This window comes from Arachis hypogaea, chromosome 19, assembly GCF_003086295.3.
Source record: "Arachis hypogaea cultivar Tifrunner chromosome 19, arahy.Tifrunner.gnm2.J5K5, whole genome shotgun sequence".
Taxonomy (NCBI): Eukaryota; Viridiplantae; Streptophyta; class Magnoliopsida; order Fabales; family Fabaceae; genus Arachis; species Arachis hypogaea.
The window spans coordinates 149,962,345-149,979,956 of record NC_092054.1 but is presented as its reverse complement, the minus strand read 5'-3'; the positions used below and the strand labels follow the sequence as shown (position 1 = coordinate 149,979,956).

At 34.5% G+C, this 17,612-nt stretch overlaps 2 protein-coding genes across 3 annotated transcripts; both read right to left on the bottom strand.

Annotated features, from left to right (window-relative positions):
* Window positions 1-1,899: 1,899 nt before the first annotated feature.
* LOC112777695 (pentatricopeptide repeat-containing protein At3g26540) lies at window positions 1,900-5,378 on the bottom strand. Of its 2 annotated transcripts, XM_072227206.1 has the most exons (2): window positions 3,250-5,370; window positions 1,900-2,046 (listed from the first exon to the last, which is right to left on the bottom strand). In XM_072227206.1, exons 1-2 carry the CDS (start codon window positions 5,286-5,288, stop codon window positions 2,025-2,027), a joined length of 2,061 nt encoding a protein of 686 aa, XP_072083307.1. In that variant the 5' UTR covers window positions 5,289-5,370; the 3' UTR covers window positions 1,900-2,024. The 2 variants fall into 2 exon arrangements, with proteins under 2 accessions (XP_072083307.1, XP_025677876.1); XM_025822091.3 differs by lacking the exon at window positions 1,900-2,046 and having other exon boundaries at window positions 3,134-5,378.
* Window positions 5,379-7,944: 2,566 nt separating this feature from the next.
* Window positions 7,945-12,466, bottom strand: LOC112775944 (polyadenylate-binding protein 5). The gene is made up of 7 exons (XM_025819866.3): window positions 11,794-12,466; window positions 10,264-11,042; window positions 10,091-10,168; window positions 9,908-9,997; window positions 9,155-9,454; window positions 8,850-9,059; window positions 7,945-8,500 (listed from the first exon to the last, which is right to left on the bottom strand). The coding sequence occupies exons 1-7, from the start codon at window positions 12,041-12,043 to the stop codon at window positions 8,276-8,278; spliced, it is 1,932 nt and encodes a 643-aa protein (XP_025675651.1). The 5' UTR covers window positions 12,044-12,466; the 3' UTR covers window positions 7,945-8,275.
* Between the last annotated feature and the right edge of the window lie 5,146 nt (window positions 12,467-17,612).

Below are 17,612 nucleotides of genomic sequence, written 5' to 3'. Positions count from 1 at the left end.
TTTAATCAAGTAAAAATTATTTATTTATATTTTTTTAAATAATAATGTATATTGAACTTTTTTTGTGCATTAAATTTAATTAATATTATTTGTTTTTTTGTCAATAACCATGAAAATTTAGGGTTGGCGACACTTGTGGCTCACACCAACCATGACTATCCTAAGATCGAAGTTTGGGACATGACATTTAAATAATTAAATAATTATCACCTGTATTATTTTGTACTTGACTAATATTATTAATGAGTAGAAAAGTAATATTCGATTCTGCTTTTGTTATGTCCTGTCTACACTGTTATTGTTTATTTGGAGGCTGTGTAAGCGACAATGACTGATAAATAACTATTAGAATTTATCGGTGAGCACTGAAAATAATATTGAGATTATATTCTTCGGGTTTTTTCTTCTGGGAACGATAGGAAAGAAAACACCAACACGTTTGCTGTTGCTAACTATTATATTAGACGCTTTTATTTTAATAGGCATGCATAATTCATGTTATTATCATATTGTTACACGGCAAGTATCCTCTTGATTGAATAAATTATAAGATGAGTATTGCTAAATGATTGAAATGCAAAGCATGTAAAAAAAAGACTTTGTATATCAAAATTTGTCAATAATATAAAATATGAATTAAAATATAAATATATATTAAAAATAAATTAATTATATATATATTTATACATAAATATATTAGTGATTAATTTTAATAACTAATTTTAGTATATAAATAACATATTGAAAAACCAATTATAAAACTTTAGATCCCACTATTTAACATGCAACTGAAAAAATTGGCGAGATTAATTTGAGTACTATAATGATAAACAAGATCTATCCTGAGATCGTTATTCATTTTCTTAGAATACACTCGTCAACATAGAAGTAATCAAATAATTTGTAGGAGATTTGCATACCTTTCATAAACTAATGGAGTTATAACAAAACAGGAAAAAGTTTAAGCTTAATGCATATATGAATTAATCAACCAAATCCCAAGAAATTTTTTTTTCTTAAGTGATAATTATAATTAGTTATAATTATACATGACATAACGGTGATGTTAGCGTCCACATGAACCAGAATTTAAATAGCAGACACACAAACAAACGAATTTAATAAGACGCAATAAGAACGAAGTATATCAAAATCCGAGTCCAAATTATATAAGATCTAAAGTTAATAAGTTAGACCCTCTGCTGCAATCCAATCCTAACTAAAATAAAATCATGAAATTAGTTTGAAAATGCAAAAGTAAAACTGCTAACAAAGACTAACAAAAATAAATCATAAAATTAAAATAGAAGAGGACCTAAAAGATAATGTTACCTAGTTGAGCCCCGGAAGAAGAGTGACTCAAATATGATACAGAGTAATGTATCTTCGATGACTTCATTCATTAATTCAATGACAATGAGCCCACAGCTGATCACAACATAACATTAGAACCCGGACCAGCATTGCCTCAGAGACTTTAGGTCCATTTCGAGCAACCCGTCACCTTTGCTGTGTGTTGAGTGAGAGTAAACCATGTTATTCAACAAACAATGTTATTTAGATTTTGATGATGTATGAAATGAAATTGTACAGTTCAATTCATAAGAAAAAAAACTATATATACTTTTATGATACCAATGCAAAATGCATAGCAAATTCTTATTTTTATAATTTTTTTTTAGTTTTCATTTGCTACTATTTCACATTCTGTTAATCAATCAAGTGGAATTAAAAGAATTCAAGAAAAACACTTACAACAACCATTGCTAATAACTTGTAAAATCACTAGTAATGTTCAGGCTTCAAGATACTGATGCATGGTAAGTTTCTGCACAGTTCTGCAAAATCTAACTATATCCAACAACAAAATAATCATGGAAGAGAGACATGTAATGTAAACAGAATCAGTATATATAATTTATATATAACTCCCGGCTCATGCAGATTTATTAAAACTCAATAGTCAGATCAAACCATTTCATGTTTCTCAAATGCTAGTGTGGACTAACCCATCATCAACCCGTCTAACATTCATTGATTGAATTGCTGAAAAATTAAAGATAGCCCAATTTCAAGATCTTGGAGTACGAAATATTAAAGCACTAAAGATAAAGTTAAGAATGAGTAATTATTTGTCTAAGCTCATATTCGGAAACAATGTGGTTATGGATGCTTTCATTAGTAAAAAATAATTTAATCTTTAAAAAATATTTTGAAGGATATTTTGGTAAAAATATAATTTAGTCACTAAGAAAATAATTTGTTAAATGATATTTTGATAAATAAAATTTAATTACAAAAAATTAAATTTTTGTTATAGAGTATTTATGTAAAAAAAAATATTTTTTCTTAAAAAATGGATAAAGTTAGCATATTTAACACAAAATTTAAAATGGGTTAAAGAAGAAGTTTTTAAAAGTTATTAAAGAAAAAAGTGTACATTTTATAGAGAAGAGGAAAATATGGTTTTAGCATTTTTTAGAAAAAAAGGAGTAGAATTTTTTCTATTTAAAATTATTTTTTAACATAATATATTTCAAGTAAAATAAAAAATCACTCATTAATAATTTTGACAGAGTACAATGTTTACAATTGATATCTAGAATATATTACTTATATGAAATTTTGATAAATCAAAGAAAAATAAATATATTTTTTTAAAACTAAACCTTTTTGTTTATGATACAGGAAATAACAAGAATTTTAGTCCAAAAAGTCCAATAGCTGCAGAAATCCCAAAAACTATATCAGAAATTTGTGTCGCTGTGTGTGTTCTTAGACACCAAATGTATTAGGAAATAAAACACAGAACAAAATTGAGACGATTTTGAAACGTTAGAGACTTAAATAGAACGAAAAACGTTGGAGAAAAAACGATACATAGAAATAAATTTTAATTTTATCCTTCAATAATATCAATTTTTTACCGTACATAGTATTCAATTAATTTTTTTATCACATCTAAGTAAATAACAATTAATTATATTACTTTCATTCTGAATAAATTAATTTTTTTATAATTTTATTCTTAAAATAATGTAATTTTTTTATAAATAAATATATTTTACACTTTCATTCTAAATAAATAAATAAATAATGTAATGTGATTATAAGTCGTCCGGCAAATCAAAGCTAGAATCTGAAACAGAGATCAGATCTCTGATATAATCACACATGCAGTTGGTTGAAATTAATTAGTGTTCAAATTCATTAAGTTTATGTGTAATCCATTCTCCTAGTCTTGAGTACCTATTTTTCTGAGATGCTTCAAAGGCCCTTCTCAACATTGAAAGAGTGGGCTCTATTGGCATTGTTTTGAGAAAGTTCTCTAGCTCATCCATATACCCATGCCGACTATATAGTTCAATCATGCAATCATAGTGCTCCAGCCGGGGCAGGACATAGTATTCATTGCTCATTGATCTAAAGCAGTCAGTACCTACATCAACAAAGCCTTCTTCAACACAAGCCAGCAGAATTCCCTGAAACGTCACGTGGTCTGGATTGATGCCTTCTGCTTCCATCAGTTGAAAAAGTTCAAGCGCCTCTTTACCCCTATGATTGTGGCAATATCCCAAAATCATGGTATTCCAAATGACTATATCTCTGGAAATTGCTCCCTTGAGAACCTCGATAGCATACTCAAGGCATCGACATCGAGAATACATGTGGACCAAAGCAGTTCTGATTATAATATCCATTTCAAATCCATGTCTAATGATGAATCCATGAATCTGTTTTCCAAAGTTAAGAGAAAAACTATTTGCACATGCTGCCAAGAGGGTTCCAAAGGTATACTTTGTTGGTTTTGTCTCCCACTGCATCTCCAAAAATTTTGTTAGTGCTTGTTCACTCAACTGATGATTATCATAGCTAGCCAACAAAGCATTCCAAGAAACCCAGTCACGCCAATTACTCATCTGGTTAAACCAAACTGTGGCACTGTTCAAGTTCCCACATTTACCATACATATCAAGAAGAGCATTGCCGGCACTCAGGTTCGAGTGGAAACCATGTCGATATATATAACCATGTACTTGTTTACCCATCTCGTGATCTGAAAGACCTGCAGAGACATTTAACATCAGACTAAGTGTTACATGATCGATATCTTTAATTTTACCAAGCATCAGATATATAAAGTCTAACGCTTCGTGCCAATCACAAAATCTAGCATACCCTGCCAACATTGCATTCCATGAGATCACATTTCGCTCTGGCATCTCATCAAAAATCTTTCTTGCTTCCCATGTTTTCCCACACATTGCATATCCATATACAATCGAGGTCCAAGACACCAAATCTTTGGAACCAATCTGATCAAAAACCTCACGGCCATCCTCAAGCTTACCACACTTCATATACATGTTAATAAGTGAGCTTGAAACAACATTATCCTCGTGAAGACCTAACTTCACAACCACCCCATGTATCTGCATCCCCTCTTCCAGCCGAGAGATACTCGCACAAGCAACAAGAGCAGCTGAAAATGTGAAATGCAATGGTCGAACCTTCACCAAAAACATCCGCGAAAACAAGACAATGGCCTCCCTCGCATCGCCGGCATCAAGATACCTCCTCACAATGACATTCCAAGTGACAGCATTGGGACTTGGAATCTCTTGAAACATTCTACGAGCATCAACCATGATCCCACATTTTCCATAGACATTAACAAGGGCACTGCCGAGAATCACATTGCGATAAAACCCAAGTTTCACAACAATCCCATGAGCCTGCTTGGCCAAAACAATCTCAGAAGCCACAGCACACGACCCAAGAACACCAGCCAAAGTTATCTGATTGGGATAAACACCACACCTGTTCATCTTCAAAAACAGCTTGAAAACCTCATCCGAGAAACCTCTCTGGGAATAAGCGTTGATGAGCGCATTCCAAGAGCCACCGTCTGGCTGCGGCATTTCATCGAACAATTCACGTGCATCCTGAAGACAGTCACATCTTCCATAAGCCTCAATTACGCGGTTGAGAAGGAAGATGGGTGGGGCGGGGGAGAAGGTGACGAGGTGGGACTCGGCCTTGCGGAGGCCAACGACTGCGCGTGGGGAGGTGCAGTGTTGGAAGAGATGGGCGTAGAGGGAGTATGGGAAAGGCGCCGGGAATGCGAAGAGGACGGAGGCGGCTTTACAGATGTGACCGGCGTTGACGTGGGAGAGGATGGTTGTGATGGCCGCCTTGGTGGTGTTGGTTGCGGTGGAGCGTGGTTGAGGCTTGAGGTTCTTTGGGTGGAGGAGGTGGTTGAGTATGGAAGCGGCACTTACACCCATGTAAGGGCACAACGGAAAGACCAAAGGACTTGGTTCGGCTTATGTGTTGCTTTGAAGCTAATCTATCTATTCTATTTTACCGTACTTCTCACACACAGGATTTGGAGAGATTCTATGTTACTTAGATCATTTTTTATTAGCAATAATATAAGTTTAATTCTAATTAATTTTTGTAAGAGTCAATAAAAAATACATAAGGTATAATCACTTAATAAATATTTTTTAGATTTTTATTTTAAAAATTTTTCAAGAAAAAAAACCTAAAAAATATTTATTAGGTAATTATATTTTATGTGTATTTTTACTACAAAATTAATTATAATTAAATTTATATTATTGCTAATAAAAAATAGAGAAAAACCCAAAACATTTTCTAACAATTATCTCGAAAGATAACGTGGCCCTTGACAAAAAAAACTCAATTCGACCCCTGGTAATTACTTCAAAAGGACAACGAGGTCCCTGTGCCAAAAAAAAGTCGATGTCAGGGGCTAACCAGTCCCAAAAAAAAAAAAGATCAGGAACCGGATTTGGTGTTTTTTTTTTTTCTTAAGGACCTCATTGTCCTTTCGAGATAATTGTCAGGAGTCGGGAGTCGGATGGAGTATTCACTCTAAAAAATAATCTAGGTAACAGCCTACTTAAAGATATGTCTTCTTTTCGATTAAATGTGACAATGTTGTATTAAATTACATAGTTTTGTTTCCTCCCAACATTTTCTAGTTTTTTATTTATTTATTACACTCTTGCATGATCATGATGTCCATCATATTGTTTTTTTTTTTAGAGTGAAAGGTTATTAGGAATTTTATAAATTGTAACATCGTAAATAACTAACACTTTGAGTAACAGAGTATACTAACTCTTCATGTCCATCAGATTTGTCATTTGATCATAAAAGGAAATTCATTGATTACATTTTGTTTAGTATGTTATGGTTTGTTGTGAATTGTGATTGTATGAGTTAAAGGAGACACATGCAAATATAAAGTACTAAAGAGTGAACATAATTCTTTCTCAGACTTGATGCTGTTCTTCTCATTCAATTTGTTGCTAGAGACTATAGTTTTTACTCTTCTCTACACAATGTCCATACAATAATGAATTATAACTTAGAACAAGAAAACCTCACTTGGAAATCTTGCTGAGGAATTCATATCACAAAACTGAACTAGACTATGTAAGAAGCAACAACTGAAGAAAGAGGCAGAGCCTTCAATAGTTCAATTGACAGGATGTTACAGCTCCAGTCCATCAACTTTGCTAAGATCACCCAATCTGGATTTTTTTTTAATTTTGTCAGATGAAAAGAAGGAGGTTATAAATGCACAAATATTATGCATTTTTCATTTGCTTATTATTTTACTTATTTATTTTCTTTTTTGAGAGAAAAAATTTAACATTTTGGAACAAACCAAAAACCGGAATAAACACAATTAATGTTTATTTGGAGGATGTGTAGGCTACAATGACGTGCAAATAAACTAGGATTTATCGGTCAGAGAACTGAAAAAAATTTTGAGATTGTACTCTGTGGTTGGGTTTTTTCTTTCGGGAATATAAGAAGAAAGAAAATACTAACACGTTAGACAACAACAAAAAAAACACCACGTTTGTTGTTGATAATTATTATATTAAACGTTTTTGTTTTAATAGCCATGCATAATTCATGTTATTATCATATTGTTATACGGCAAGTATCCAGGTGAATGAATTCTAGAATGAGCATTGCTAAATGATTGGAATGCAAAGCATATAAAAAAGAATTATGAAACTCTAGATCCAACCATTTAACATACAACTGAAAAAAAATTTGTTGATTGTTTAGATGTGGTGAGATTAATTTTAATACCATACTGAAAGTCCAAATAACTTTTATCCTGGATAGCCCCGGGCACCTTGAAAGATCACTTTCAGAGTTGGAGATCCACGCCTATGAAAAAGGAGGTACGCAAGTACTGATTAGTGGGATTCTTTTCAGTTATATGGAATATTTGGCTACAGAAAAATGGTGTAATCTTCCAGAACAAAACAGCAGGAATTGTGGAGTGTGCGACACAATCGATGCTTTGTGCTACGGAATGGTGTGAAACTAGCTCATATTGTTGATGGCTATGCCGGAAATGACATAAGAACTGAGTAATTGTTCATTTTTTATCTTTTCTATGTATGCTCCACTGAGTGTTGAGCTCCTTCTTTCTTTCAAAAAAAAAAAAAAAAAACTTTTATCCTGGATATCACCCACATTTAAGTGAGAACCAAGGAGGGAATCATGTTTTAGATTTTGATCGAATGTGATGATTGAACCATAAGAGGTCAATAATTTGCAGGCGTACCTTCCATAAACGAATGAAGTAATAACCATCATATTCAGCAACACTCGATAAAACAACAAAAGTTCAAGCTTATTGCATATATGAATTAATCAACCAAATGCCCCGACTTTTCTTTTATTTCAAGAAATAATTATACTTGACATAATAGTAAATTAGTAATGTACTTCCACATGAACTATCATTTATAGTATATCGAATTAAATGGTAGAACATATTCAGGAATGCTGTGCGCGACTAGTGCTCACAACCCCGAACCAAAATTAGATACACAATCAAAAGAATTTAATAAGAAGCAACATTAAAAGAGACCAAGAACAGACTATATCAAAATCCGAGTCCAAAATAATATAAGGTCTCAAGAAATAATTATTGTCAAAAAGCCAATAAGTTAGATCCTCTACTGCAACTCAATCCTAACTAAAACAAAATCATGAAGATAGTTTGAAAACGCTAAAGTAAAACTGCTACAGTACTACCAAAGACTACCAAAAATAAATCCTTGAATCCCTCAGAATTGACTCATGATCATTCCCGGAAAAAAATAAAATTAAAATAGCACAGGATCCCAAAAATAATGTTGCCTCGTTGAGCCCCAAAAAAGAGTGGCTCAAATATGATACGGAGCAATGTATCTACGATGACTTTCATTCATTAATTCAATGACAATGAGCCCAGCTGATCACCAACATCAGAACCCGTGGCAGCTTCGCGAAGGACCTGCATTGCCTCGGAGACCTTAATCTTTAGGTCCTCAGGGGACTCAATGAGATGGATTACCTCTGACTGGTCCATTTCCAGCAACATGCCCGTCACCTTTGCCGTGTGTTGAGTTGGAGTAAGACGCTCCACAAGAGGATACAGATGTTCACCCAGCATCTGTTATTTCCAACCAATATATGACAAATATTAGATTTCTTGTAAAAATGATTGTCATAAATTTAGTCAAATACAAGTAATTACAAATTAAAATATCTGCGCATTATTTCAACTCCATTTATCTCAGCTCTATACAGAATTAGCAAAATGGTTATATTCCTTGTATTGTTAGAACTCATTTTAAATTTTATGTAGATCATTATTAACGATAGCGAAAGGAGAACATAATATTCCTAGTTTAAATGAAAGACTATGCCGTAGGATAAACTTATTCACATACCAAAATTCTAATTTGCAATAAGGAAAATAAACAGGTCCTTCATGCAAAGCTATAAACTTATAAACATACCACTCGCTGATTTTCTGGGGTTGCAGAAGCCAGAGCAGAGGCAAGGGTGGTAGACAATGTTCCAGGGCGCTGGTTATCAATAGGAGATACAGATCCATCAAAGGACATGGGCATCATTGGACCAACTAGACCTTGAGGAACGGATGGATCCATACCATTTCTGCCATTGCCCATATATCTAAACCCTTGGTTGGAGTTGCGATGCAGCATCTGGTTTCAAAAATTAAAGTGTGATCAAATGATAAAAATAATAATGGATAAGATTATTTATAAAGACACTCAAAGCTTAGATGTGTAGAATTTACCTGGTTCTGCTGCACTTGTTGGAGGTTTCCCCCTCGTCGAATGCCCATCCTCTGCCCGGGTTGACCCTGTCTCTGAAGGTGGTATGGCATAACAAAATTTGGAGCAACGCCAGGCCGCATTCCAGGCAAGATTTGCTGCTGGAAACCAAAGCCAGCAGGTTGTGGCGGCATGAAGCCAGGTGTTCCTTGACCAAAATACAGCTGTTGAGGGGCAAGCCTTGGTGCTCCTGGATGATACCCAGGAATTCCTGAGGGCAAAGGTGATATTCCACCAGGTGACTGCATTTGAGCAAACTGAGCCTGAAAAGAATGTCAATTTGTTAAATTACCCATTAATTTTACAAAAAGGAACTCCCAATCACATTCAAACAACCATGATATTTTATGCCTGCAAAAAGAAAAGAATCTCCTTTTGTTTGGTGGCAAATCTAACATGAAAGACTTCTATCCATGATGGGATGTGGACAGAAAGTGCAAAACAACACAATTTAAACAATTCATATCTAATGCAATCCTATGAATGCAAATTGCAAACCAAAAGAAAAATGTTTCCAAAAAATATGGAAATGACGAAACCATATTAATGGTCCATAAAATTTAATTGCAAAGATCAGAAAGCATCAAAAAATTCAATATTATAATTGAACCACTCCCACTCCCACTTAGGTATAAGCTACAAGCCTACAACTAATTCATAAGGAAGTAGTCTAGAAATGAATCATATGAGACCTAGAACATTAAGAAGAGCATCACCTGTAGACGAGCTTTCCTCTCATCTTTGCGCTGGGCTACAGCAACATACAGAGGCTTCCGCCCAACCAACTTCCCATTCATTTCATTCAACTGAACAAAAGACAATTCAAACTTCAAGCATCTATGAATAAAGAGGTAGAGTAGTCACACACCTTTTTTTAAAGCAGCAAATTAATAACTTACAGCTTTACTTGCTTCCTCAGGAGTAGAAAATGCAACAAAACCAGACCCCCTGCTATGTCCATGTGGATCAAGCATTACCTAAAGAAAGAAGAACAACAAGTCAACAACAATAAAATGAACCAGTATCAGGGGCTAATTGGATGTACAATGTACACTCACAAAGTGAAATTTACCTTGCAAGATGTTATTGTTCCAAATTCAGAAAATAGATCCTTCAACCTCTCATCGCTGATGCTGTCATCAAGATTTTTCAAGTACAAGTTTGCACCTTGTAACTTCTCATATCTGCTTAATCTTTCCTGCTCAAATTTGGCTTTCAACTCTGCCTCTCTTTCAGCTTTCCTCTGAGCTCTCCCCACGTATAAAACCTTGTCATCATTGATCGTAGTTCCATTTAACTTCTCAACTGCAGCAGCCGCTGAATCCGGACTCTGGAAATTAACAAAACCAAAACATCTAGACTTCCCATTCATATCTTTCATAACTGTTGCACTTGTTATTGTACCATATGGGCTAAACAGTTGCTTCAAGTTGTCATCAGTTTGTGTTTCAGACAAATTTTTCACATACACATTAGTGAACTTTGGTGATCCATTTGTTTGAGCCCTTTCCTGGCGTCGAACAAAGAGTCCCACAAAAACCTGTTTATCATTTATCAGCATGCCATTCAACTGTTTGATGGCATTTTGAGCGGCTTCTTCCTTTTCAAATTGTACAAAACCATAGCCTTTTGAATTTCCATTGCTATCAATGGCAACCTTGCAAGAAAGCACAGTTCCAAAAGTAGCAAATGTGTCATGTAATGCCTTGTTGTCGATTGACGTGTCAAGGTTCTTGATGAACACATTGGCAAATCCACTTTTCCGAATGCTAGGATCACGTTGGGAAAACATAATTCGAATGGGTTTCCCATTCAAATGAGTAAAGTTCAGAAGCTCCATGGCGTTTGCAGCTACAATATAGGTAATATAATCAGGGAAGCAACTAGAGGATAATAAACGCATATAACAGCAAAACGGCAAATAGAACCTTCTCTTTATTCAATGAAGATATACCTATAAACCGTCGTTATCTCACTCGTACTAACATTAATTAAGTAATTAATTAATTAATATAACTATAAATTAAGGAGTAAGAGTAAATGAAGTTTGTCACAATCTTTCATTATGTACAGGCAATTTTGTGCTTTATAACATTTCTCAAACTATAATAAACTTGTCCATTCCAAATTCATTTTCGGTTGCAGATATGACATGAATCTTCAAACACATGCAGTGCAACAAAATATCTTGTTATCAAGATCATATATGCACTAAAGTAAAACCAAGAAAAATGAATCAAACATCTGTCCACCCAACACTTACCCCCCCCCCCCCTTCCTACTACTCAATTATATACAAAATTCACTAAAATATCGTAAATTTCAATGGACTCTTCTTATAAAAATAATGATTTTGAACCTAGAATAATAATGATAATGATAAACCGATACGATCCATTACAGTTAGCGAATGATCTCTCTTTACTAATCTATATATATAGAAAAAGGAAATAGGATAAAACATTAAACACGCAAAACAAACCATCAATACGAAAATATCAACGAAGATCAAATAAACTGAAATCAATCTACATGCAATTCCACCAACAAAGAATAAATGTATGAAAACACGAAAGAATTAAGAAAGGAGGAGAACGAGAACCATGTTCATAGCTGGAATAGTTGACATAAGCGTAACCAAGAGAGGATCGCTTCGTAAGATCCCTGCAAACCCTAATCGAGACAACCGGAGCAATCTGACTGAACAGATCATAAAGCTGCGCCTCGTTCACGTTCCCCTCCAGATCCCCTACGTACAGGGATGCATTGGAGAATGGCCCTACGCCCAATGCCGCCGCCGGAGCCGCCGTAGACTGAGCCACCGGTGCAGAAATCGCTGCCGCTGCCGCCATTACCTTCTTCCGGCGAAATCAATCAGAAAGAAACCGGAAAAAGATTGAGAGAGTGAGAGCGAGGAGTGGCAGCAACTGCGATTGTGTCTTCTGCTGTGAATGGAAAATCTAGAAGGGACAAACAAAATTATGATTAAGGAAATCCTATTTTTATGATTTCGGAGTATTAATTACTATATTTTTTCCTTTTTTATTTTTTTATTTTTATTTTTTTTCCTAGTTGTGCTTCTGAGGAATACGGAACAGAGAGTTGGAGAGAAGGAAGAAATAAAAAGAGTGGGGAGTTTATATACGTGCACGCGTGAAAAACGCTCTCGTTTCGTTCTAGGTTTCGCGTTTGGAGAATGATGACGTGGCACTTTTTTTTTTAATACGGACTCCCGCGTGTTGCCGTTGGTCGCGGTTTTTTCTGTTCCTTTTCCTGTATTCCTCTCACTCGCGCTCTCTCTATATATATTCTTTTGCTAATGTCTATGATATTTAAAAGATAATCATTATTTTTTTTTTTATAAAAAAGGTTTAGGAAGAATACGTGTTTATATTTCATAATGTTGATCCAAAAAAATTTTGGACCATTCGAAATAAGTAAGTGGTAGTTTTTCAAAAAGATGTATATTAAACCATTCTTCCACCTTAGCCCATGACAATAATAAAGACGTCTCACGGCCCACAAATTCAACCCAACAGAATACACAAATTAAATTATAATTTAGTCTTTATCTTATCTTATAGTTATCTTTATCTTTATCTCTATCTCTATCTTATCTTTATTTACTTTTATCTTTCATAGGCCAATACTCTTTATATACTTAGTTTTACCTTTATAGTTTACAATTCATTCAATCAACAATCAATAAAATTTCTTCATCTTTTTTTTTTTCACAATTCTTTTATTTTTCCTATTCTTTCACAATTTTATTATAGTATCAGAGCTCCTCTTGAGCTCTGCTGACATCCATGGATCAAAGAGAAAGGGAACACCAGCAACTTCATCCGGAGCCTCTTTTGAATTTTTCGTCAGCCCAACACTTTTTTTTCATGGCACTTCATTTCAATGAAGAAGCTCGTCCTTCAAACCAACTTGAGCTTTTGCCAAGTCCAACTACTCATTATCTTTGTTCTTTCAATACCTTTTCTACTGTTAACAATTCTTCAAATCGAGATTCATTCTTGAATACTTGGATCATTGATTCTGGTGCCATAGATCACATTTCATCAAATTTGTCTTGGTTTATTTCTTACACACAAATTTCTCCTATTATTTTTCATTTACCAAATGGTTCTCGAACTACTGTTTCTTATAAAGGCATCGTTCAATTTTCACCATCCTTGGTTCTTCATGATATTCTTTATTTACCTCATTTCAACTTTAATATTATCTCTGTTTCAAAAGTTACTTCAGCACTCATATGTGAACTTACTTTTTCATCTTCTTCTTACACTCTACAGAGCAACAATTTGGGGACAATTGATTTGGCCAGAATGAGAGAGGGATTATATGTCTTTGAACCTGTAAAAATTCATCCACTACACACTCCATAAATTCCATCCAATCTCCACCCATTACACCTTCCAATATATGGCATTTTTGTTTAGGACACCTTTCTAGGCAAAGACTTAATCATTTACATAAACAATTTCCTTTTATCTCTATGCATCATGACGAGGCTTGTGACATTTGTTATATTTCTAAACAAAAGAAACTTTTATTTTCTCAAAGTTTTAACAAAGCCAGTGCAAGTTTTGATTTATTACATTTTGATATTTGGGTCCGTTTCGACAAAATTCTATTCATAATCATAAATATTTTTTTACTATTGTTGATGATTTTAGCCGCTTTACATGGGTTACTTTATTAAAATCAAAAGGAGAAGTACAAAATCAAATAAAAAATTTTATTACTTTAATTGAAACACAATTCAACTCCAAAGTCAAAACTATTCGTTCCGATAATGGACCAGAATTTATTTTACCTGATTTTTATGCTTCAAAGGGCATTATTCATCAACGTAGTTGTGTTGAAACTCCTCAACAAAATGGAAGGGTAGAACGCAAGCATCAACATATTTTGAATATAGCTCGTGCTCTTATGTTTCAATCTAATTTACCATCATCTTTTTGGTCTTATGCTGTTAGACATGCTGTTTATTTACATAATAGAGTTCCATCATTCGTAATTAATTTTAAAACACCATTTGAGATTTTATTCAATCATCCACCAAATTATCATGACATTAAAATTTTTGGATGCTTATGTTTTGTTTCTACCCAAATGGCAAACAGATCAAAATTTGATCCAAGAGCCAAAAATGCTGTATTTATTGGCTTTCAATATGGTTTTAAAGGGTATATTGTTTATGTTTTAGAAGATAAAAGAATTGAGATTTCTAGAAACGTGATTTTTTATGAAAAAATCTTGCCCTTAGTCACAAAAAATGTCCAATTCCAGACACTCAGCCCAACATTGCCAAACACACCTCAAAAACAAGATTCAGTTAGTCTTCCAGTTGAACCCTCACCTATACCCATTGACCCAACTCCACTTAGTTCTTTATTTTATCCAACAACCTCTCCTTCTTCCTCACTATTGTTTCCTAACCAAGTTGAACCCATGACCACCGAATCACTTTCAACACTAGACACCAGTCCACCATCACCTTCTCATCCACCGTCACCTTCTTCACCACCTGAGCAACCCCATCCTCGTCATTCCGACCGGCCTCACCGACCTCCAGCATATCTCTCTGATTACTTGTATAATTCCTCTCTCATCTCTACAAATCAATCTCCCTCAAAGTGCAAGTATCATTTATCTTCAGTCATGTCTTTTTCTTCTCTTTCACCTTCACATAAAAAGTTTCTTTTATCTCTACATTCTGACACTGAGCCAAAGTATTTTAAGGACGCCAATCAACACTCTAATTGGCGTAGTGCTATGAAAGATGAGTTGGATGCTCTTGAGCTGAACAAAACTTGACGTCTTGTTGATTGCCCTGCAGGGATTAAGCCGGTTGGCTGTAAATGGGTCTATCGCATCAAACGCAAGCCTAATGGTTTAGTTGATCGATATAAAGCACGCCTTGTGGCAAAAGGGTTCACTCAAACTGAAGGTGTTGATTTCTTGAAAACTTTCTCCCCTGTTGTCAAGCCTGCCACTATCAGATTAGTTTTGGCATTGGCCTCTTTGAAGCATTGGCCTATACATCAGTTGGATGTCAATAATGCTTTCTTACATGGGGATCTTTCTGAGGATGTTTATATGACTCTGCCACCCGGATTTATATCTTCTCAACCGAATCAATGCTGTAAGCTACTAAAGTCACTGTATGGTTTACGACAATCTAGTCGTATGTGGTATGACAAACTTTCTCATCTTTTGCTATCTCATGGATATCAGCAGACCTCATCTGATTATAGTTTATTTGTCAAATTCATTGGTGATCAAATTTCTATCCTTTTAGTCTATGTTGACGACATTGTTCTCACTGGTAATTCCATTTTTGAACTTGCTGCCATTAAGTCTATTTTGCACCAACACTTCCGAATTAAAGACTTGGGCCCATTAAAATATTTTTTGGGTATTGAAGTTGCTCAATCAGAGAAGAGAATTTGCTTATCTCAGAGAAAATATTGTCTTGATCTTTTGGAGGATTCTGGTTTATTAGGTGCTAAACCTGCCTCTGTTCCAATGGATAGTACCACAAGACTATATCAAGACAAAAGTCCCCTGCTATCCGACCCTTTTGTATATCGTCGTTTGGTTGGCCGTCTTATCTATCTCACCACTACTCGACCGGATATCATGTATGCCACTTAACAATTAAGTCAATTCATGGCATCTCCTACTGAATCTCATCTTCAAGCTGCCAAACATGTGTTACGATATCTGAAAACTAGTCCCGGCAAAGGACTTTTCTTTCCAAGGGAATCAGAAATTCAGCTTCTCGGCTTCAGTGACTCTGATTGGGCCAGATGTCCTGACACTCGATGATCTTTAATAGGTTATTGTTTCTTCTTAGGCAGTTCTTTAGTCTCTTGGAAGACCAAGAAACAAACCACCGTTGCCCGCTCTTCCACGGAAGCAGAATATCGTGCACTTGCCAACACAACTTGTGAACTTCAATGGATACTAAATGTGTTACAATTTTTACGCATCTCTCCTATCCGCCCACCAGTTTTATATTGTGATAATCAGAGTGCTCTTCATATTGCTGCTAACCCGGTTTTTCATGAACGGACCAAACATTTAGAGGTTGATTGTCACTTGATTCGACAAAAAGCTCAAGCTGGAGTGATGAAACTTCTCCCAATTCCCTCTTCTGGGCAACTAGCTGACATCATCATCAAGCCTTTGTCTCCTCAACCCTTCCATCTTAATTTGAATAAGCTTAGTGTTCTTGACATCTTTCATCCTCCAGCTTGCGGGGGCGTATTAAACCACTCTTCCACCTTATCCCATGACAATAATAAAGACGTCTCACGGCCCACAAATTCAGCCCAACAGAATACACAAATTAAATTATAATTTAGTCTTTATCTTATCTTATAGTTATCTTTATCTTTATCTCTATCTTATCTTTATTTACTTTTATCTTTCATAGGCCAATACTCTTTATATACTTAGTTTTACCTTTATAGTTTACAATTCATTCAATCAACAATCAATAAAATTTCTTCATCTTTTTCTTTCACAATTCTTTTATTTTCTTATTCTTTCACAATTTTATTAATGTATGCATAAGCGTGAGGTTGAAAGTGACTGGCATAAAATTGGATCTCAAATGATTTGTTAATCGGATAAATCTAATCGAATAAGATATTCGATATGCATAATCGAGTAAGGCCTTCGACAGGTGGGTCGAATAGTCATGGTAGTGGAACGGTTAGAGGCTATTATCACATGAGGAAATTATGGGAAATGGCTATAATCAAGCGGCGGAAACGGTTATCAAGAGGAATTATATTCAAAGTTGTAATCAATTGTAATTAATTGTCAGTTATGTAAAATAGATTATAAATACTAGGAAGTATTAGGAAATTGGGGTTGGAATTTTTACTCAGAAAAATACTCAAACACACTCACATCCCAAGAAATTTCTGAGTCTGCAATCGAGTATCTTTTCTATAGGGTTTCTTCCATCTTTTTATTCTTTCAATTTATATTTTTGTAAATTTTAACATTTCAAGTAAATTTATTTTCCAAGTGTTCTTTATTTTCATTGTTCAATTTATCTTTCTGCATCTTAATTTCGCATGTTAAAGCCCTTCGATTCAATCAAAGGCATTTTATTGTTTTCTTTTAAATTCCAATGTAAATTATTTTCTATATGTAAGCGATTTTCCTTTTGAAAACTTTATTTCTTTTATATTATTTTTTCAATTTACAAGGTTTAATTTATCCTTTCTCTCAAAACTTATCTAATGGAAGACACTTTGATGCACTTTTAGAAGAATTGGTACCTGCAAAGAGGAGTATGTTTCGCTCCTAGACCATTAGAATCGAACCACTATCGATTTGCTAAAAATTGAAAAAATAAATTGGCACGCCCGGTGGGACAGTTTTTAAATT